This window comes from Microtus oregoni, unplaced genomic scaffold, assembly GCF_018167655.1.
Source record: "Microtus oregoni isolate MIOR12 unplaced genomic scaffold, Mior012 000057F_ref0000458, whole genome shotgun sequence".
NCBI classification, from domain to species: domain Eukaryota; kingdom Metazoa; phylum Chordata; class Mammalia; order Rodentia; family Cricetidae; genus Microtus; species Microtus oregoni.
The window spans coordinates 11,772,062-11,795,696 of NW_024543833.1; the positions used below are offsets into that span (position 1 = coordinate 11,772,062).

A 23,635-nucleotide genomic window follows, 5' to 3' on the forward strand; every position below is an offset into this window, starting at 1 on the left:
CTCTCTGAACATGGCGAACAATGAGGGCTGATGAGACACCAAGGACAATGGCAGGGGGTTTTGATCCTACTTAATGTGCTGGCTTTGTGGGAGCCTAGCCAGTTTGGATGTTCACCTTCCTAGATACGGATGGAGAGGACCTAGGACTTACCACAGGGCAGGGAACCCGGACTGCTCTGTGGACTGGAGAGGGAGGGGGAGAGGAGTGGGGGGAGGGGGAGAAGGGTGGGAGGAGGGGGAGAAGGGTGGGAGGAGGGGGAGGGAAATGGGAGGCTGGGAGGAGGTGGAAACTTGTTTTTTGTTTATGTTTTTTTTTCTTCTTTTCGCAATAAACAAAAAAAAAAAGCATGGCATCTTATTTGCCCAGCCCGGCAGCAAGAAAATTCCTTGTCTGCCTCTCTGTCTCTGCTCTGTTTGCTGACTGTTACTTTCAGGTACTGAGGAAATGACTCTCTGCCATTTAGTGAGATGTGGAAATGCTTCTGTGAAAATACTCCAAACTTGTGTTTTGCAACTACGAAGATCATGAATTAAAAAAAAAAAACTTACTTGTTGATGTTTATTATATTTTAGTGTCTCAGAGGACGATAGAACTTTCTCTGTAGGCTCAATTATTGGAATCTGATGTGTATAAAGTAAATTTTAGACTTTAGGTCATGATGAGAGTACATATAAATCATCCACTCTGAGCTGTTCTTGGTGTAATAAAGTTAAAAGCGGGTTTCCATTTTTGAAAAGTTATATTACATTATCTGGTTTCTATGACAACAAAATTGCAGTATAATATCAAACTACAGAAAAATCATGGCTTTTTTTTAAAGGGAAGTTGACCTCTTAAAGTAGTTTAAAGCTTTAAAATATATACTTAGGTAGAACTAATGTAAAAAGTAATCAGGGAAATGCAGGAGCAACTTCATTATCCCCTCCGATAGTTCAGACTTAGATAGGTCTAACGGCATGAAGAGAGACCATGGTCTAGTGCTAGGTTCCCTCCCTGTCCCCCCACACTGCCTGCTTGTCGGACTTTGTGTTGAACTATTTAGCTGTGCGTCACCTCTCCTTGTAATCAGCTTGCCTCAATCCTGCTGCTGGTCTGCAACAGAGGCAATGTATGATCAGACAGCAGTTGGATCTGCATGCTCCGCTCTCATTGACTGAGGAAGGTGTTCTGCAATGACACACTCCAAGACACACATGGATTTCAGATGTTTGCTTCCAAAGCCAGGAACATTTTGCACAGAGCACCCAAGAGAGCCCCGGACACTGGCATCATGGCAGCACCGATTCTTCATGTAATCCAAATTAAGAATAACTGGCAATTCATTTCTATGGCTATTATGTTAGCAGATTAAAAAGTCCTGGGTTCCAATTGTGTTTGGTGGGATATTTTAAAGTTCCACAACCACTTGATCAATTCAGGTGATTTAAAATCAATGCCAAAGCCAGACAAGGGCTGCTGTAAACAGCTCTGTATTTGCTTTATGGAAATGGCGGGAAGCCGGAGAACAGCTCTTCCTGAGTTGAGATGCAGAATCATGAAAACCATTCGAGTCTGTGAGGTTACTTGTGTTACTTGTGTAGAAATTCACAAAGTGAACAGAAAGGAAGAGGAGTGGATGCAGGGTGTGGGGGGGGAGGGATTGGAGAATGTGGCAAGGAGGAAAGGAGGGAGGGGAAACTGATTATGTTGGGAAAAATAATTAATTAATTAACTAAATAATTAAGAAATAAAAAAGCCAGGCTTTCATTATCCTCTAGTCTTTATGGCTAAGCTCCTTCAAAGAGTGGCTCATACAGCCTGCCTCCCACTGGCTCCTGTGCTGCCAGACTTTCCATCATGGTAGAGCCAGATGAGCTTGAGCAAATTGAGAAATATCTGGACACAAAGGAATAACCAAGACCTTAACTATAACCTAAAATTTCAAGATGTTTAGGTAACATTTTAAAGACTTAATCAGGGTATGTAGCCCATGATTTCAAATGTTATTTACCTTGTGAGTAATTTTTTTCCCTAGGGGAGCACTGGGCTCCATGTAAACCTTCCGTGCTGTTGCTGCATTATTTTTTCAATACTAAACATACCTCAAATTCCAGTCATCCTAAGCTCCATTTTAGTCTATATGATTCCAGCTAGAAGTCATTTTTTGTAATTCCTGAAATTACTTGATTTCCATAGACCCTGAGGACTGAAATATGAGCTCAATAACTCACATGCTAGTTCACCCACACCATATCCTACTTTTTATTCAGTATAAACAGAGTTTCTAACCTCAAGCCTGCCACAGATTTACCTAGAGGTGTTCTACAAGATGTAGATGCCGTGCATCTCGGCCTTGCGGGTTCGGAATCAGGTTTGGAAAGAACAATGCTGAATCTCAGTGCCTAGACAATTAATGGGAAATGAACTCTTAAATGGCCAGACACACTGTGCTAATCACATATACATCCCTACATAAAGGAGACAGTGGCTTTGTTTTATAACATGATTATTTTCTCTTGAGTGGTCTTTGTAATTCTCAAAAGTACTTTCACACATTTGTGCGATGCACCTGAATTTTCTGGCCCCATTTTATTTATTTATTTATTTATTTATTTATTTATTTATAAAAATAAGGATGTTGGATGAAATGATTTCATTCTCTAGAAAGATTGTTTTGTGCCTGACATACAGTTGGCACTCAAGATATGCTGAATGACTGCATTGCATACCTGATTACTGCACAAAAGCAGCCTCAGTTAGTATTGCAACTCTACAAACAGGATTTTAGATCTAGTAACTTCAGGCTCAGAAAATTAAGTAGCAAGTTAATGAGTGGGCTTAAGAGTGAATTTCCTGGGTCCTCCTTGGTGTTGCAATGCGGGATTAGATTGTAGATTAAAGGACATGCCTGTATTTCGCATTCCTCAACACTCCCAAAGAATGACAAACTGCTGTCTATGTATAATGGCATATAAACTGCTACCTTTTTTAACCTCCAACTACTGAAGAGGCAGTAATTCCAGAAGCTTGATATACTCTTCTATAAGCAGTATATCTGTGTGAGTTATAGCTGAGTCCTGGTAGATTTAGTGCTGTAAGTTTTAATTCATCTCTGACAAGACATTTACATAAATTTCAGCAACATAGTAACAGTGCCATATGCTGGGTGTTCACCCATGGAACTGCAAAGGGGCTTGTGGAAGCTGGTCCTCTCGCTCCAAAGGACCACGTTCAATAAACATGAGGAAGGAGCATCGGGTTTGCTGTGATGATCATTCCACTGAGGGGTCTTTGCTTCTCTCATTCTTTGGAGTAGATGATGCTTAGACTACCTTGCTCTGAATAGTAAGCATTCTAGATTAGGACAGTCGCCTCACAGGACAGCAGAAATAAGCTTCAAAGTGTGGCCACACAGCTGGGTGGAGGGAGAGGCGACTGAAGGCTCACAGGGCAGGCCTGAGCCTTCTCACTAGCCATTGGCCAGGACTCTGAGTGAATAACTAAAGGGGAGGAGCCAAGTCTCCAGTATACACCCTGAACTCTGCCCTCAGTGCATTCTTTCTGTGTGCCTAAGAGGAAACTTCTGCTATGTTTATTATTAATGTCTACTTAATTTTATCATGTTTCCTATGGACATGTTCTTTGATTTAATAACTGCCTAAACAAGAGTCAAGCAAGGAAGACACCAATACACATGCCAAAGTGGACCAGGGAAAGTCCATAAGGTCTCAACCTAATACAAACAACTATGGGCAACTAAGGAATACTGAGAATGAAATAGTCTTCCTTAGGTAAGGGCACACCAATTGGCCAGCTGTGAAAACATACACACACAAGCAACATTATGCAGAGGACTGGGCTATATTTAGTAACACACACACATGCACATTATTGATCCTGAAGTGCACATCATGATCCCACCCTCCTGCCGTCAGCCTTCTTCCCCTCCTCCTCTAGCATGCTCAGACACTCCTACATTCCAAAATCCCGACAGCTTATGCGATGCATCATAAGCTAAATGATGCTTCCAAGCTTCTGCTGATATTTCATCGTCTGTCTGCAATGAATGTCCTTCCCCCAAGGAAGCCACACGATCCTCATGGATCAGCTCCGACCATGCGGCCTTCAGAAGTTTCTTCCTGCTCTTGTCCCTTCGCTGAGCCTGCCCTCACGACCTATGACGTTCACAGCAGCACAGGACATTTTCACTCTGTCAGCCCTACCCGACTGTAAACACAGATGCCTGCCAAATAAGCCAGTGCTTTCTGTGGGCTGGACACCACTTTACCCTCCTAGCCATCACGTGCTGCCAGCAGAAGGACAGACAGAATTGCTTCATTAACTTTAGCAGTAGTGAGGCTCTCTCTTCGCCCTGCTTCCGCCAGCCTAACTGGACCACCTATGAGGCATGCCAGGTACTGGGAGGGTTCTGTCTGTTAAGTCCATTCACTGGGGCTCCTTTCTTCCAAATACCCTGCCTGAGAGCTAAAGTTAATGCTAGTTGAGTTTGCCTATGTAACTTATGTAGTTGTAGTAAACACAGAAAAATCATACAGTAAGCAAGAGAAGAGGGCTTTTTAAGGACATAGGTTTAAAACATAAAATTTGCTTTAAATGAGATGACTGTAAAAGATCAGGGCAAAGTATGAACATCTACGATTATACTGATGCTGCTTTGCATTTTTAATCATATTTTATTTATTTACTTTGGATACAGAAGTAGCATGCTATTGCAAGCATGTGGTGGTCAGAGAAGACTTGCAGGCGTCACTTCTCTCTTTCTACCTTGTGGGTCCTGGGGACTGAACTCAAGTCATCAGGCTTACTGGTAGGTTCCTTTACCCACTAAGTTATCTTGCCAATCTGTTCTGTAAGTGCTTTTAATTTCTTAGCTCACTCTAAGAAAAGAACCCAGTTTGACTTAGCTAGAAATTCATTTTAAGAACACAAACCAGTAGGTCTATGTAGAAAGAAAAGTCCTTGGTCATGTATTAGAAGACAGGAGAAATCAAATTATATATGACACTAAATTAAAATGCAATGTTTAAAATTTGTATCAGTTTATATGATTCTATGCTTGAGCAGTAGTTTTTGATTGATGGAGCAGTCTCTGGACTGGCGAATGGAATGGACCCAGGGTTTTAGACACCTGTGTGCCTTGTCTCTAACTATACCAGGGCTCCATTAGGAGTTACCAATTCTTGACAAAACTCCTCTAACAACTCCTACAACCTATCATGAACAACTGCTAAGCTAGACCTTATTTTAATATCCTTATGAACAGGAGTAGATATAAGGAATATATGGCAGCGAATCCTGAATACACACAATGGGCAGGTGGCCTCTGTATCTGCAGGCTTTGCACTCACGGATTCGACCAGTTTGGGGATAAAGATAATCTAAAAGCTAAGACACCACATCTGTGTTCCATGGGATGGTAGACTTTTTCATTATTCCTTTCTCAATACAGTCTACCAACTATTTACACAGTGTTCACAGTCTACACGATAGTATGAATAATACAGAGATGCCCTAAGTATAGGAGATGATATGCATCTGCTGAATGCAAATGCTATACCATTTCACATATAATAGACTGCAGAATCTGAGGATCCTGGACCATGAGGGAAAACTGCACTATGGATCAATTATTTTAAGATTATTTATACAAGGAAAATTTTATACACACACATGTACATTTCTACTTTAAAATATTAATTCTTCTTTATGTGTTTGAGTGTTTACATATAAGTATAGGTCAGACAAGGGCATTAGATCCCTGGTAACTGGAATTGCAAACTAGTTGTGAATCACTTCATGGCTGCTGGGAATCAAACCCAGGTCCTCTCAAAGAACAGCAAGTGCTCTTAACCACTGACCCATCTCTCCATTCTTAATTTTATATTTATATATGGAAATGGAGGAAGAAAATGGCAATGTGGGGACTTGAATGTTACTAAGAATTGGGAATGGAATGATGAGAATACTCAGAATTGAAAGAAATTTTAAGCCAGGTGCCTATAATCATAGCACTTGGAAGGCTGGGGCAGGAGGACTTCTGTGAGTTCAAGGCCATCCTTATCTATATAATGAGCTCCAGATCAGCCTGGGTTGTACAGTTAGACTGTCTCAAAAATAAAAAAAAAATAATAAAAAATAAAAACAAACAAACAAACAAACAAAAAAACCAAACACAAAAAAACACCAAACTTAAGAAAAAAGAATGAAAAAGACTTTAGCCTACTCAATATTTTTTCAAGGAATTTGAAATTTTTTTTTTGCAACCACTGGGTTTGTCAAGAGCAAGGTATTGCTAAGGATTTAATTTTCTCTATCTGTGCAAAGTTATTGGTTCACTAACATTCCGAGCCTGATGCTGATATGAGAAGTAGGGTAAGAAAAACAATCGCCCTATATAGTCACTTAGAAATATTATGTTAGGATATTGAAAGTTTCAGAGCAGAGTCTAAAATCCAGCTCTGTTTGGGGGAATCTGTTTCTTTTCTTAGAGGTTCTTCTCTAAATAGCATTTCACGGTTCGAACAGGAAGCCTACTAGGTAATTCTTCAAGGGTGTCAGCAGCCATTGTGTTCTCCAGCCATTCATCTTATTATCGCCCTGATGCTACATTGCTGGTTGTTGCTCCGGAATGTCACAGGAAGCACCTGCCATAAAAGCAGCTCTGAGAGAGCAAGGAGGAAATACCTAAAATGTCAACTATAAGCATTAAAGAAGCATCAATCTCACCATTCCGTAAGGTCCATTGCTTCTCCTAACCAGAAGTCAAACTGTTGTTATCCTCACAGACAATTTAGTGTCTTCTGAACGTCTGTCCTTGTAGGTGTGCCAGCTAGCCTGTCTGTTCAGACTTAGGTATTAGCTTCCTTTTGAAATCTACTACTTCAGAGTGCTTGCAATAATTAAGTGTATTTTAGAAAACTCATAAGAACTTATTTTCATAAAACACTTTAAATCCCACACCGAAAACACACAGCAAGCTCACCAAATCCCCCATTCTTATAAATACCATTTTAGTTAACGGAAAACGTCAGTAGTCGGCTATCTTCTTAGAACGTGGCTAATATTATACAACTCATTAACAAAACTATGCCGAATAAGCATTTAATAAGTCACAGGTAAGAGGTGTCTCCCCTTGTGCACTGGAACCACGCTTGTCACACGTTCAGCTTCTAGTGTAATGCCCCAGTCAGTACTGCTATAACATGGACCACTTCCACGTGTGCAGGAGAGCATAGGGCAGATTTCTGATGAGCAGGCCTTCTCTATGTATCCTAAACTTCTGGGCTCGTACATGTCACATCTGCAGGGAATACAGTCTCTGTTACTCTCCCTCCTTTGCCTGAGTCCTCACTGTTCAGGGCTCTCTCTTCAGACATCCTCCCTCAAAGGAAGTCTTTCCTGTGCAGGTCTCCTAAGATCCTGCATAAATTTAAGTTAGTGTTCCTCCATGCTGTATGGCCCCTCCTTCAAAGGCTCATCACTACGCTTTCGCCACCAGTTGTTCCTTGATGGACAGACTCATTTACTTTGTGATTTCTTGCATGTAATATGCTGTCTAGCACAGTGGTGAACTATTTTAATTTTTTAAAAAATAAATAGAGCAAATGATAAATTACAAACTGATGAATAAATAGTCTATTATCTAAGATGACAAACACTGGAAGCAAAACAGGCTAATTGTGGAGCCAGGGATGGTTCAGTGAACAAAAATGCTACCACACAGGTCGGATGACTCTGAGTTTGATCCCCAGAACCCACATAGCCAGATGCAATGGTGGACCTCAGTAATCTCAACACTCCTATAGCGACATAGGAGGTGGAGAGAGGAGAAAGAGCTAGAGTCTCAACAGTCAGCTACTGTGTGGCATAGCAGCAGAAACAGTAAGAAATGTTTCAAAACCTGGGAGAAGAGACAACTCTTGAAAATAATGTTTTCTGGGTTCTATGTGTTTCCCTCTCTCTGTCTCCATCATTCACTACATCAAACAAATTAAGAGAAAATCAGGTCAAGTGTGAAGTTTCATTTTTTAATGAGAATTTATGTGTTCAGAAGTCATGTTGTAATTCACAAAAAAAATGTTGAATTTAGGGGTCAGGTCCAGTCACCAGTTCTTAATATGCCCATAAAAAGAGCCAAGTTAATAGTAGAAACCAGAGAAAGGAGATTTATTCAAAGTGGCCACATTGAGAAGAGGTACAAAGAGACCCAGAGAACCCCTCAAGCCTATCAGAGGTTCTGAAGTGAGACCAGAGTGTAAGCATATCTAAGTAGTCCTGGTCAAGGTGTGGTCCCAACCACCATTGACTCGCCATTTTCTGGGTTTCCATCTCATGCTGTAAGATTGTCTGACAAGTTGTTAGAGCTGCCTGCGGGTCTCTGCAGGAGAGAAGTTCCCCTTTCCTTCTCCAAGCATGGGATTCCTGGGGGGGGGGGGGATTTTCATTTCTTTGGGGTTCATAGTTTCCAAAGTCTGATAGTCAGTTTGAGAGTCACGGGTGTCTCCGTGGAACATGCTCACTTCCTTTACTGGGGAAGCCATGGAGAAAGTACTGCTCATATACATGTGTGGGAAAACAGCGTCAAATGTTCTGGTAACCAAATGCACACATTTTATGACTTAATAATGTATATCCAGGAACAGTGACTAAAGATAATAAAATATGCATAAAAGTTACAAAGATGAAGATTTTTAGGGCTGTGAAACCCCTCTGTATGTCACAATCATGGTAGAAATAGCTTGGGTGCATTTGTTCAAATCTGTCAATACAGAACAGCAGGAGATGACCCAATGCAAACTAGTGATTGTGAAAAAGTCAAGCATAGGTTTATCCATTATAATTGTTGGGGCTTAGAAAAGATGTCCCCCCACCACAAGCTGCTTTGGATGTAGATCAAAAATTTCAGAGAAGGTTTTCCTAAAAGTTCCTTCATCTACCCAAATAACAGATCCATCAGCAAACATATGGCCTTCAAAGTCTGTAGTCTCAAGGAAGACCCAAACTATGTCACCGAAGGAACAGTGAGCACCAATACTACACCCATAGTCCAGAGGAATATTGCCCTGACTGTTGTCTGTGCTATAGATCATTCTCCATCCCCAATTAGTTACTCCCATTCAGCCTCCTACTTCTTTCTTTATTACAAAGATAAAGTAGCCCCAGTCATCTAGGCTGTCTGCAGGTTTTATGTTTTATATGACTTTCATATTTGTGTTCATGGTAATAAGTGGGCAAGTGTTGTCTCTCGCATATACTGCCAATTTGTTTCAGAAGCTGCAACCACAAAACCCGTGAGGAAGGTCTGGTCTTCTCTACAATACCAGTGGACCACTATGGTGGAGGAGATGGCTAGGATGGAGCCATGCACTGTGATAGAGCAGTGGATGCATAGCAAACATCTCTACCTTTCATTTCTTTGCCGCAAATCTAAAACTGTTTGAAAAGTCTACTACAGGCGGTATAGTTTCACAGTCTACTCTGCACTACACTGCCTTCTCTAGCAAACAAAAGGAAACAAATGCTCAACAGCTGAATTAACAAGGACTGCGGTGAGTAAGAAAGGCAGGCAGAGATGGGCAAGGAGCCTGGCAACTGCGTGATGTACGGATGAGTACAGGGTTAGAAGGACCAATGAATTCTAATAGAACAGGTCTAAAGGGAGAGCTAGCCACCACTCAGTGTGGCCGTCCTCAGCGTTCTTACTAGCCAGAAGTGCTTTACTGATGAGTGAGTGGCCCATGAGGTGACCTCCCTGAGTTAAGCTGCTTTGAACAACCTCAGTAAATAAAGCAAAGGCACACTTCCTAAAACCCAACTGTGATTATGACCACTCATACAACAGATACTTTGAAAGACTCCTACACAATCTGGGAGAGGACCAAGACGTGGTAGAAAAAGATTACTAAATGAGACAAAGCTCAGGAGAGGAACGATACGTGTGATGGCCAAAACAGGAAGGCTCAAAAGCTCAAGGAACAAACCTGAGGGTGTAGTTTATGGTGCTGGAAGAGAAGACCCCAGGTCCTCAGGTCTGCAAAGAAAAAGTTACTGCATGTAGCTGGGTGACTGTAGGATCATCACATTATGCCAGAAACAGGAAAAAGTTAGCTGGAAGGGGTGCTGTTAGGAAGCAAGAGCTAAAGGTATTCCTGAGGAAGTTACACAGACCAAGTCTTAGGCTGGGGCCTGGCTGTGGACATGATCTGTCTCACAGGGGATCCTCAAGCAGCAATAATGTGCAAATTCTCAGTTCTGAAGAAGTTTGCAGGATACCACTACCTTTCCTTTTCTCCCTCCCCTCCACCTTTAACCCTGTACATGTTTGTGCTTCTTTCAAACTTGCTCTTCAGTAACATACTCCAATTTTAGTAACATACTCCAATTCTAGTAACATACTCCAATTCTAGTAACATACACCAATTCTAGTGACATACTCCAATTCTAGTAACATACTCCAATTCTAGTAACATACACCAATTCTAGTAACATACACCAATTCTAGTAACATACTCCAATTTTAGTAACATACTCCAATTTTAGCAACATACTCCAATTTTCAAACTGTGGTGACCTGAGATGGGATGGGTGGAGTTGGGCAGGAAATGTTCAGAGCTTACTATGTTAAAAAGAAGTGAGAAGCAGCTGGGCGATGGTGGCGCATGCCTTTAATCCCAGCACTCGAGAGGCAGAGGCAGGTGGATCTCTGTGAGTTCGAGACCAGCCTGGGCTACAAAAGCTAGTTCCAGGACAGGCTCCAAAGCTACAGAGAAACCCTGTCTCGAAAAAACAAAAAAAAAAGGTACTTTGTGTACCTGTGTTAACTATAGAACAGTTCAACAGACACTTGAAAATATTACAAGATTTTGAATGCTTTCATTATAAAGAAATGATCAACTTTTGAAGACCCAGAAATATTTGATCTGATTTAAATATTGTACAATGTATATATGAACCAAAACATGACAGGGTATCCCACTGATATATAAAGTTATATTTTTTATGTATGTTCAAAACTAAATTAGATTGAAACCTGGCATGGTGTCACGTGTCTTCAATGCCAGCACTAGAAGCAGAGGTAAGTGGATCTCACTGAGTCTGAGGCTAGCCCGGCCTAAACAGTGAGTTCCAGGCCAGCCAGAGATACTTAGTGAGATCTGTTTCCAATAAATAAACACAGAAACAAACAAAATAAGAAAGTTCTTAGAAGATATCCTGGGGCGGGCATATGGCTCAAGGGGCAAGGCCCTCGCTGCCAAGCCTGACAGCCTATGTTTGGCCCTCAGAACCCACACTGTGAGAGGAGAGAATCAACTCCCTCAGATTTCCTCTGACCTCAACACATGTGCTATGCCCTCCGCTCCCACACAAAACAAATAAAGGTTTTTTTAAAAAAAACATTTTGGAAATGCTGTTTGAAGAATCCTTTTTGAAAGAATCATATAAAAACACAAAACTTAATCTTTAAACAAGCTTCAGAGTGATTTCATTGTCTTCAATGAGAGCCAAGAGGGAAGCAGTATGGTATCAGAGTAGACTGAAGAGAAAACACCAATTAGAGTGCTCAACAATTAGGCCATGGTGTATGCTCTACACACAATGGCCACTCTCAGAGGCATCCACAGAGAAATGCATTTTGCATTCAAACAGCACCCTTTACACTTGTCTGAAACCTGACACTTTTACCTCTAGCACTTGCTATCCTGTCTCAGGATTACTTCACGGCAGTTTAGCAAGGAGACTTTGAGGGGGGCATTAGATTAGCAGTGTATTACACGGAAGAGATAACCGACACTGTTAGACACTCCTACAGTTTTCTTCCATTCCCTCTGCACAGCGTGAAACCAGCAATACTAAATGTTATACTGAAACAGGGGAAAGTACGACATGGCACTTTCTCAGTGAGCATCAAGCACCCTGGTAAACGAGGACCTTGGTAGAATTTAGCCCTGGCTTTGCTGTCAGCCAATGGCGTGACTCTGGAATAGGGTGATTGAAGGCACTGAGCTTCAGTTTCCTTCATGCCCAAATGGGAACATACCTGCCCCTTCTTTCCACTGGATACATCCGGAAAATCAGGTAAACAAGATCAAAGCCAAGAAAAAATTTTCATGAACAATAAAGTGTTATAAAGTCATAAAATGTAGTATGAAAGTCAGGGAAATGACACATTATTATTGAAAACTGAGTATCCATTTTGCAGAGTTGTATTAAATGCTATTGTGGTTGTATAAACTCTGACTAGATTACTGTCGCAGAATTGTTAAGTATCTCATTTTTCTTACACAGAAAATTAATTTTTCCTCAGTCATCACATCCTTACATGTAGCATCAAAGTTTTTTCAGGAAACATGTCAGAAGTAGGAAAGCCAGACAACACTGGACAAAGAAGAGATATATTGTAAAATCAATCATGAGAAGTGTCTTCTCATTCCAGGCTCTACTGCAATTCCATCATGGAAGCCTCCAATCCTGGGGACTCAAGACAGTGGGGCTCTATATTCTCTGAGTCCTTCATTAAACTATTGATCTCTTACACATTATCCATAATGCTCCAGCAGCTCAGTCCATCACCTGGTGAAGCGCTGGTCTCTCGCTCCCTTCAATAACTTTAGGAAGAAGGAAGTCACAATGATTTATTTACCTGACATTTTCCAGTCCGGATGTCATACAGGGCCACTGAGCCATGGCGTGCTCCAACGGCAATTCTGTGACTCCGTTCATAATAGCTGACCATATAGAACCTGAATGGAACATTTTCACAACAACAACAAAAACAAAAGCCAGGTGAGATTGCCTGCATATGGAAGACAGAAACTAATACACTCAAAGATTAATACATATGCATGTATATGTATATAAAAGCCTTTATTTCTTTATTATTTCTAAATAAATATGTCTGTAATCAACATATGGAGATTTTATAAATATGTTTCCCTTTAGTACTGAGTACTTTTGAAAAATCAAGTAAGACAGAACCGACGGAGACCACCAGCCTGTTGATGAATTGTCGGCCAGCTCTAGCGGCTCACTCTATAAATCCAGCACTTGGAAGGCTGAGGCAAGAGGGCTGAGGTGAGTTCAGGTTGGTGTAGGCTGCAGTGTAAATTCCAGGCCAGCCCAGCAAGGACTACAGAGTAAGACCATGTCTTTAAAAATTATTTTATTTATTTATTTATTTATTTATTAAAGATTTCTGTCTCTTCCCCGCCACCAACTCCCATTTCCCTCCCCCTCCCCCAATAAAGTCCCCCTCCCTCGTCAGCCCAAAGAGCAATCAGGGTTCCCTGCCCTGTGGGAAGTCCAAGGACCACCCACCTCCATCCAGGTCTAGTAAGGTGAGCATCCAAACTGCCTAGGCTCCCACAAAGCCAGTACGTGCAGTAGGATCAAAAACCCATTGCCATTGTTCTTGAGTTCTCAGTAGTCCTCATTGTCTGCTATGTTCAGCGAGTCCGGTTTTATCCCAGGCTTTTTCAGACCCAGGCCAGCTGGCCTTGGTGAGTTCCCGATAGAACATCCCCATTGTCTTTTGACAACAAATAATTTTATAGTCATAAATACACTTGGCAATAATTATTTTTGTTAGCAAACATTTATAATCATAAGTATACTTGAGAGTTTGAAGCATGAAGGGATAAAGGCCGAAACACTAAATGTGAAAATCCAGTTTTTTTTTTTTTTAATTTTTTTTTTTGGATTTTCGAGACAGGGTTTCTCCGTAGCTTTTTGGTGCCTATCCTGGAACTAGGTCTTGTAGACCAGGCTGGCCTCGAACTCACAGAGATCCGCCTGCCTCTGCCTCCCGAGTGCTGGAATTAAAGGCGTGCGCCACCACCGCCCGGCTGAAAATCCAGTTTTATAACATGTGTACACATTTCTATTTGAGCAGAAGCGAGAAGGGGTTTGAAAGACTCACATATCCAATTTAATTATCCTCCTATGGCTTGTTACCAAACTAATGAATATACATTATCACAGAATATAAAAATCTACATGATGGCAGGTCTCCTGAATTCTCATCATTAATTTAAAATCACCTTAGAATGCTATTTACTAGAAAAAAAATCATGAAAATTTGTGAAATCTTGTATACTTCCCAGATTTACTAACTTGGTTAGCTAACCACGGTGATGGCAATATGAATAAGCACATTTGTTATTTTTGTTCCATTGAATAAAAGAATTCTAGGGTAGATGGTATGAAGGCTGGAAGATGTTGACTTGTTTTCATTACTTTCTAGGTTAGTTTTCAGGAGTGGACTAAGTATTTGAATTTCTGGCATACTGATTTCCAGTCCATATGGCTGAATCTACAGGCGAGGATAGTATTGTAAGGGTAAATCGGGTATGATTTCTATAGTCACAAAAACTTTTAAGTAGACTTTCTATTTCACATGGTCTCAGTGAGTTGTCCAGGAGATGAGGGCTACACTAAATATTCTATTTGAAAACATTTTTTCTCAATCATATTATTTGCTGTGTCCTTCTCTGTGTCCATAAACTTTCTGTGTTGTTTAGTTTTATATCAACTAGGGTCATTTTGGAAGCACTCTCAGCTGAGAAGATGCTTCCATAAGAATGGCCTGTAGGCAAGCCTATAGAGCATTTTCTTGATTACTGAATGATACGGAAGGAGCCTGTGGTCCCAAGTCAAAGAAGAAAGCAGGCTGAGAAAGCCAGGGAACCTTTCTAATGTAAAGTCAAATGCAATAAACCTTCTGGTGCTGCTTAGTTGTCACCAGCTGTATAAAACTGGCGTCACCTGGGAAAGGAGAGTCTCAACTGAGGAACTGCCTCCGTTGGATTGTCCTTTGAGCTACGTTCTCGATTGATAACTGATACGGGAGGGACCAGCTCACTGCAGGTGGTGCCACCCTAGGCAGGTGGTCCCAGGTTGTATAAGAAAGCAGACTGAGTAAGCAGCATCCTTTCCTCAAATGTCTGCCTTGACTTCCCTGGATGATAGAGCACAAGCTGGAAGATGAAACAAACCCTTCCCTCACCACGTTGTTTATGGTCAGGGTTTTATCACACCATAGAAACCTTAAGGCAATTTTTACTTTTTCAAGGGAGAGAAATTGGGAAGAAAAGTTTCTATGTATTTTTGAGGTAAGATACAGAACAATTGTGTAATTCTAGGAAGAGAGGCTGAGAGAGACAAATATGAATGCTATCAGCAGGGGTTTTGAGGAAGGAAGGCCAGGGCCTCATTTTCAGTATTATGGAAGGTAGACACTACTTGGTCATAGTGTTCATGGAAAGTAGCTTATTATTCTACCTCAATAAACAATAGGAATCTATATTCAAAATCTAATGTTCTTCTAATTGAAAATTAATATGCTTTAGAAGAGTTTTTAAACAGTTGCTGTTTTGCTATTAGTAACTATAGCTGTCTGAGTACTGGGTGTCATTGTATCTACATCTGTATTAATATCGATATCCATCTCTGCACACATATGCCCATGTCTAATTTATATCTCCTTATAGTAACATGAACCTTAGTATCTCACATGTTATAACAAACATTTATTCTTTGGAGTTAATGACTATAGAAAATTAAAGTTTACAGTGATATTTTATCAATTATTTGCAAAAATTTAATAGCTACACTGCCAAAATCCTACTGCAAAACAATATTATCACCTTTGAAATAAATTTTTTCAAAACCAAACATATTGGGATGACAGAATCTTAAACTAAAGGTTTTGTTACATTACCTAATCTTTATGCTTTGGATATCAACCCCATCCTTCTATATCATCTACAAACACCATTATTTATGCGATAGAAAGATTAAATCTATTCTTGGAATCAAGTCTTTGGTCTGCTTGAAAGCACCTATATTACAGCTCTAGCGTTTTTCACTCTCTGTAATTTACTACTTGACTGACATGTCTAAAACACACTTTAAAGATTTCTGGGCAGTGACAGTCTCATGGCCTGGTTTTTGGCTCAGAGTTTTGTATTAAAATTTCCTTCCTGGTTCTTAAAAGAGTAATAAAAATCTTATATATGTCAGTCTGCTGCTGCAGGAAGATACCAACTGCTGAGGCCTTTGGGGTCCCCCAAACTCTAGACTGCTTTCTTTGGGAAGCAATTCTGCATGTGAGCACTGTCAGTCCCAGGGATGGAGAGATATGTATTTTCTATCCCCACCTCTGATGATATCAAGGGGTTGAGGCAGAAGTCCATTATAGTTTTTAATATTGTTCTTGCCTTCATCCATCCTCAGAGAAGTCACAAGTTTTTCTAGAACTGGCATCTGAGTTTTCAGGTCACTGTGATGGTACCAAGACACTGAGATGGCAATTAGTAATCTGGCAAGAACGATTTTGTTAAGTATTCTAAGGTACTAGTTTCATTTGTGATTTACCCTGGCAAAAACCAACTTAGAGGAGAAAGAGTTCACTGTCGCCCACAGTTCCAAGTCACAGTCCATCACAATCTGGAAGTCAGGTGGCAGCAACTTCAAAGAGCTAGCTACAAAAATTCACAGTTAGAGCAGAGAGAGATGAATAAAAGCATGGTTATTGTTCAGCTCCCTTTCTCCACTCTTATACCGGCTGGTGACCAAGTCTAGGGAATGGTGTCATCCATAGTTAAACCCGGTCTTCCATTGGTTACTGTGATCAAGACAATCCCACATAGCCACGCCACAGTAAACATGTTCTAGATGATTCCTCACTGAGATTCTCTTCCATGGTGACTCTATACTGAATCAAGTTGACAGAAGTACCACATCAAGTTATCCTAGTATTTATTACCTACCAGATGGGCTCAAAGGAAACTGCCCAATCAGAGCCATAATTAGCAAGGGAACGGATCTGGGTATTGATGGAAAAGGCATTTGTTGCTGGGGTAAAGGTGGTATTATCCAAACTGTTTAAAGACGCTGCTCCAGACTTTGGATATAGTCCTCGTGCAGCTTATGATTCTTGTCAACCGTGAATTACATCACACTGCTTTTTGTTCACAGCTGTCCTTCAGAGCCCTGCCCCACTGGGACCTCACCTTGGGTTCCTTTTACTTATTCTGCTCTAGGAATGGCCATCCCCTTGCACAGACTTGGATATGCTCACAGTGCTCCCCTTTCTAAGTCTTACTGCTCCTGGTACCTAGAAAATCTCAATGGCCCATTATCTCAGCTACTCATGCACCTACTTCACTAAGGCCCCAATCCGAGGTTATCTTGAGAAAATTATCTCCATGAACCACAGTGTTTGATACAGCAACCCTTCCCTATTGCTCTTTAATCCAACATCCTATCTTAAAACTTTATCAAGCATGCAAGATGCAATAGTAAAAAGTTTAACATGGCTAAGATCCAGACACAATGCTTACCCTCTAATGAACGGCATGTGAACTACATTAAATATTAATTTTTAAGAATTAATGTTCCATGGGGTCTAGAATAACAATTTAAGTAGATATAGTAGAAATAAAAATGGCCTCCAAAAGTCAAGCAGAGATTGAGAATTATGCTTTCTTTCTGCCTAGTGGTCCTATAAAAATTTCATTTTTCATGAGGATAAACAGTGTCAGATTTACAATGTTATCTGCTAAGGCCCTGAGCCAGGGTATCTTAGCAAAACTGACAATTATAGCTTAACCATCTTTTGAGACTAGAAATAATTGCATAGGTTGAAATTTTAAAAGATGAACATAAGTAGTCTAGTTAATGATATGTATAATGAAACGTAGTTTTCATTTTCCACCTTTAGTACAATAGCATCATCCATGATACCCTGCAGGGCTGTGTCTGCTCCTGTGTTGTAGGGATGTACTCCTCTATCAGTGACCTGGGTCACAGGTCATCTTCCTCACCTCTACTGCATTCAGTGGGCATGCTGTCCACTACATAGTCATCCTTTTTCTGACAGACATATAGGCTACATAATATCATGGGTCTTTGTACACTAGGTGAAGATATTTGCTGGACAGGTAAATTAAAGTAAGATCAAATAATAGGCATACTTAAATTTAGATAGGCAATGCCAAGTTCCTAAGATGCTCACCAAACGTCACGCTCATTTGGAATCATCAAAATTATTGGTTTTTTTTTTTTTTGCCAACAGGAGAGAAAATAAATGGCACTGCACTTTTGTTCTAATTTGTATGCAATATTTTAAAAATTGATCCCCATGCTTATACTCTGCAGGATAAGCATATGCAAGCTTTATAATGTAAGGAAAATCTCTTTAAAATTTAACTCATAGAACATTGTAGCCCTTTGTTTGACATGAATAGTGACTAGGATTGAGACATTCATGATGTGTTCTCCATAAACCATAAGGGATGATTTAATTCCCAACATAGGTACTGAATCTCCATGGAAAAAATGACAGCTATTTTGCAGTGGAGCAAGCATGGGTCACTCTCACTTGCACAAGAAGTCCAAGTGACAAGCCACTGCCCACGTCTCTTGGCTGGACCGATGTAATGGAGCACTTCTGAGCGCCATGTGCTGTGCACTCCTCAAGTCTGAAAGAGGCAGGAGTAGGTCTTCAGACCGCCAGTCACAGCGACACTACAGCTGCGATGAAGACAAGGCTGTCTGCGATTTTACAGACCTTCTTTGCATGTGCCCCATTAACTCCACACCTATAAACTGTGCACATGCTTGAAATATTTATACATGAGAAATGGCTGCAGTGAAGGCACCCTTCACAGGGGCATACACATGAGTAAGTATTTTCTAAGTGCTTAATTCTAGTGGAAAGCATCGTCTCAAAAGACAAAACAGAAGATGTCCTAGACTGTGATGGTCGTGCTGGAGAATTCTGCTTGAGAGTCACTATTTCCCAGTCAGGGTCTTACATATTTGAGTAGTTAATGAATACTTCTTGCTGAGCGACTGATGAGTAAGTTACGCTCCTCCTTGGGGGAAAGAAGTACTATAGTATGTCACGCACCGCGCCCCCGTGTCTGCGCTCTGTGTGCTGGCACCCAGTTACTGAGCTTCGGGCAAAGGGCTGGAGGTTAAAATACACAGACACACACAGACAGAGAGATAGCGACACGGGTCATCCTTGAATTCTCCAAGAATGCCCCCTTATGTGTTCAGGGGCAGATTATATAGAGATAGCCACGCCCCAGCCAAACCCACCAGAAACCACTCTCCTGCCATCAGGAACTCCTGAAGGTCTCATGCTCAGAGCAGCTGTAGGCACTCAGATCAGGGGATTACAAGAAATTCAGGATCTGGGGTCTCACTGCTCCCAACAATAGTATAGCCTACTATGGCTAGGGTGGTAAAGAAAAGATAGGAAATGCTTCTGGGGCTGCGCATATGGCATAATACTTGAAAAAAAATTACTAGGCATGTCTTGGTATTATGTAATGGTTGACAAATGGAAACCTCATTGTCTGGTTCTATACTTACTAATAGTATAACCATGGCAAATTATTTAAATTATTATTCATTAGTGTCTTCATCTGAAAAATGGAAATAATATTTACTATAGTTGTATGAAATAGAAATGAGTTGATACTAATAAAGTGCTTAGCAGAGGGTTAGGCACTTGGTGAGCTCTATTTATGGCAAATGCATGACTGGTTGTCATCATCATCATCATCATCATCATCATCTGTACTATTCAATGTGCTAGTGATGACGAACAAGGTTAGTAGGTATGGCAATACGTGGTGACTAAAGTTATTCTATTGAATATGAAAATGAATGCTTAGTTCAAATTTATATATTTTTAAAGACTTAATGCTTTGCAAGTATAAACTTCTATTAATTACAAATTATTTTAGTTTTTTCCAAACTGTGCTAACTAAAATAAAACATATTGTGGGCCCTTTTTGTTGTTTTGACTTTTGAGAGACAATCTCACATAACCTGGGCTGGCTTAGAACTCATTATCTACATAAGGACTGGCTTTAATTCCTCATTCTCATGGCTTTACCTTTCAAGTGCTGGCATTACAGGTATGAGCCACAATACCCAGCTTAAAGTTTCATACTTTATATTATTTTAAACAAACTTAAAATCAACTTCTCCTTTTGTACTACAAAATATAGGTAGACAGCCCAGAGTTATAATATCCATGAGTCTACTTGATAATATGAAACCCGAGGAGTCACACATGTAAGTTGTTCTACAACTGAATGCACCCAGGTCCTATTTTGGTTTATTTTAACATGAAAAGTTTTAATACCTCAAAAGAACCTGCTAAGTAGATTTTTAGGTGTGAGGAACAGGAATAAAGTAATGGGAGGTATTGCTACTAGTAGGAGCAGCATCTTTAATCATCTGGTATCAAATTACAGTATAAAATAACTACTAATTTAAGGATTTTACTGGAAGTTATGGTAGAAGCTGTTCTATGTTGTATCGCTGTTCTCACTGAACAGGCTAAGAACAAGCCACAAGTTTAGAGGAGTCACTTGAACATGAGCTCACTCAGTGCTGAAGTAGACAGTGTGCAATTTTTCACTAGAGTTTAAGTGCCCATTTAGGGTGAAATGAGCTGATTCAGCTTCTTACTTGAAAAGGAAAATCAATCGGTCTGTCTACATAATAACATAGTTTAAGAAAAGCCAAATCATTTCTGAAAACATAAACTTTTAACTCTTCTATCTAAAATACTTTTTATTTTGCTAAAAAGTATAAGTACTTTTTTTACAATGAAAGTCTACATCTTATCTATGATTATAGCTTCAATGTTTTGTTTAAACTTTTCTAACTCTCCATTGCTTATTAAATAAGGTCAAAGTCTTCTGTGGGGAACTCAGAGCCCTGGCTTGGCTCTATACTTTTTTTTTAAAAAAAAATTATTTAAAAGTTTTTTCATTTTACATATCAACCACAGTTCCCCCTCCCGCCCCTCCTCCTACTACCCCTCCCCATCTTACTCCCATGGGAAGTCAACAAAGTCTGACATATCAAGTTGAGGCAGGATCAAGCTCCCCTCCTCCATCTAGGCTGACCAAGGTATTCCTTCATAGGGAATGGGCTCCAAAAAAACTAGTTTATGCACTGGGAATAAATCTTGGTCTCACTGCCAATGGCCCCACAGATTGCCCAAGCCACAGAACTGTCACCCACATTTAGAAGGTCTAGTTCAGTCCTATGCAGGTTCCCCTGCTATCAGTCCACAGTCAGTGAGCTCCCACTAGCTTGGGTCAGCTGGCTCTGTGGGTTTTCTCATCATGATCCTGTCCCCTTTGCTCATATAATCTCTCTTCCCTGTCTGACTGGACTCCAGGAGTTTGGCCCAGTGCTTAGCTGTGGATATCTGTATCTATTTCCATCAGTTACTGGATGAAGGTTCATAGTGGGGTGGTAAGAATACAGGCTTCACATAGAAGGATAGGGCCTGTTTATGGTTCTACAACAGAAAGATAAACAGGCTCTATCCTTCTATGCAAAGTCTATATCCTAACCACCCTACTACATGGCATGGCCAAACTTACTGTATCCTTCTACGGCTGGAAACACTTAGCAGTCTGGTTCTCACTCCGCCTTTCAGGGCACTACACACCTTTTCCTTTCACAAAGGCCACCTGGCCAGCTCTCTGAAACGTTCCTACGACCCACTACTGCTCCTCCAATCATCACTCCAGTTCTCCCAGAGCACAGATCCCTTTGTTTACCTGGCAGACATTTTCATGATGGCATTTTTAATAGACACCATTATTCTTCTACATTCTCCCTTTGAAATTTCTTATATTCCATATACTAAAATGACCACTGTATTTCTGCCCAACTCTGCCCCTGGTAGGACGTCTACCAGGCATACTACACAGTCCAAAGAACCAATGCAATCTCCTCCCCATCAGTCACTGTCATCCTGGAGCACAGAGTTTCCTAGTCTATCATTACTTCCCCAGAGAATAGCTACATGACACAAAGTTTGTGTTCAATAAGATACTATTAAATCATTAAACAACGTGCAATTGCTTTTTGGTAAATCAGAGGGGAAAAACATGTACACATAGTGTTCAGTAAGAACACATCTGCTAGGCATCTCGGCATTCTCTTTCCAGGATGACTAAGTCAACAGACATGGATGTCAGCAGAAACAGTAACCTAAGGAGGTGCTTGAGGGGGCTCTCGGGAAGCTGGGAAACAGATCCCTTGGCGAACAGCTTCTGCACTGAACTCCAGGAAGCTAATTTACATAGCAGTGGCTAGTGCTTTAAGAACTCCACAAGCACTCAGTGAGTTAAGTCCCAGTACAACCACTCTCTTATCATCTCCATTTTCATCTGGGCGTCTCTTTAAAAGAGCATCGGCAGGGAAATAACAACTAGGTGTAGTCAGAATCGGTTAATGACACAAAAGAGCCAACGCTAAAAAATGACTGCATCCTAATTTAATCTTGCTCACATTTTAATGTCTAGGTGGCAGAATCAAACTGCAAAATGAGAGAACAGTGTATAAGTTCTACTGAATATAAGAAAAATATAGATACAGAGAAAAACGAAGCATCAGCCATTCAGCACGCTAGTTGCGAAAACGTTAGGAAGCGACCAGAGAAGTGGCATGCTGACGCCCCTGTCCTCAGGAATCTTTCTGCCGACTACTGCTTATGCTGCATTGTATTTAGAGGAATACGCAAAGAGAAGGAGGCTGTCACTGAACTTGTTTAAAAGAAAAAGAATTACATCTAATTTTGAGTAGCTGAGTGCTCTGAGAAAAATTACCTATGACAGATTCAAGTACTATTTCTACAGACAACATCAAAAAAAACCCAAAGTGCTCCAAACTATAAACATTTTAGAACCAATTAAAAATTGGTTAATCTCAAAACTCAAGAGGCAGAGGCAGGTGGGTCTCTGAGTTTGAGGCCAGCCTGGACTACAGAGTGAATTCCAGAACAGCCAGTGCTGTTACACAGAGAAACACTATCACGAAAAACAAAAGAAAACAAGACAAAAACTATGTATGAATTATGATGATTACTACAATGACGACGATGACAATGATTATGTGTGTAAGTTAGAGAACAATTTGTAGAAGTTAGTTTTCTCACTCAGCCATGCGGGTCCCAAGGAATGAACTCAGGTGGTCAGGCTCATGGGACAAGAACCTTTACCCAAAAATTTAATTAAAGAGATAAACACAGTGTACTCTATTTCGATGCAAAAGCAATCTTCATTCCATGTTATATAAATGTATGTGATATTTAACACAGAACTTCTAAGTTAAATTTATTCATTTAGTACCATTCACAAGGTTTTAGTTTTCTTGCCCTCTTTTCCTGCTTCTTCACAGGGGAAATAGACTCGCATTAAGAGGATGCAGTGAAAAGACTCCCATCATTCTCGAAATATACTGCAACTTGATATGCCACCTTTTACTGATATTCACGGGGGACCTGCCCTTCCTGGAAGGAAAAGGAGAGGAGGAAATTGGGGGTTGGAGTGGGGCAGCAAGGTGGGAATAGGGGGTAGGGACTGGGAGGGAAGGATGGGGGCAGGTTGTGGACAGGATGCAAAATAAATAGATAAATAAAATAATTTACTAGTGAAAAGGCGGCCTACTGATTTCTGTTGCTGGAAAGTATGTTTTTTCCTAAGTCAGTAGTGTTCTAGGTATTTTGTAACATAAAAAACAATCTGAGTAGACTGAGAGGACATATGCAATGTACTTTTAAGTCGTCTGCAAAATGTCTTTATGAACTCA

At 40.5% G+C, this 23,635-nt stretch overlaps 1 protein-coding gene across 2 annotated transcripts in view; it reads right to left on the minus strand.

Annotated features, from left to right (window-relative positions):
* Positions 1 to 23,635, minus strand: part of LOC121438786 (WD repeat-containing protein 7) — a 280,932-nt gene that overhangs the window by 37,622 nt on the left and 219,675 nt on the right. For both annotated transcript variants that reach the window (XM_041639215.1, XM_041639214.1), the window contains one exon: positions 12,642 to 12,741. In XM_041639215.1, coding sequence (XP_041495149.1) covers positions 12,642 to 12,741 — 100 coding nt within the window. The remainder of the gene's footprint in view (positions 1 to 12,641; positions 12,742 to 23,635) is intronic.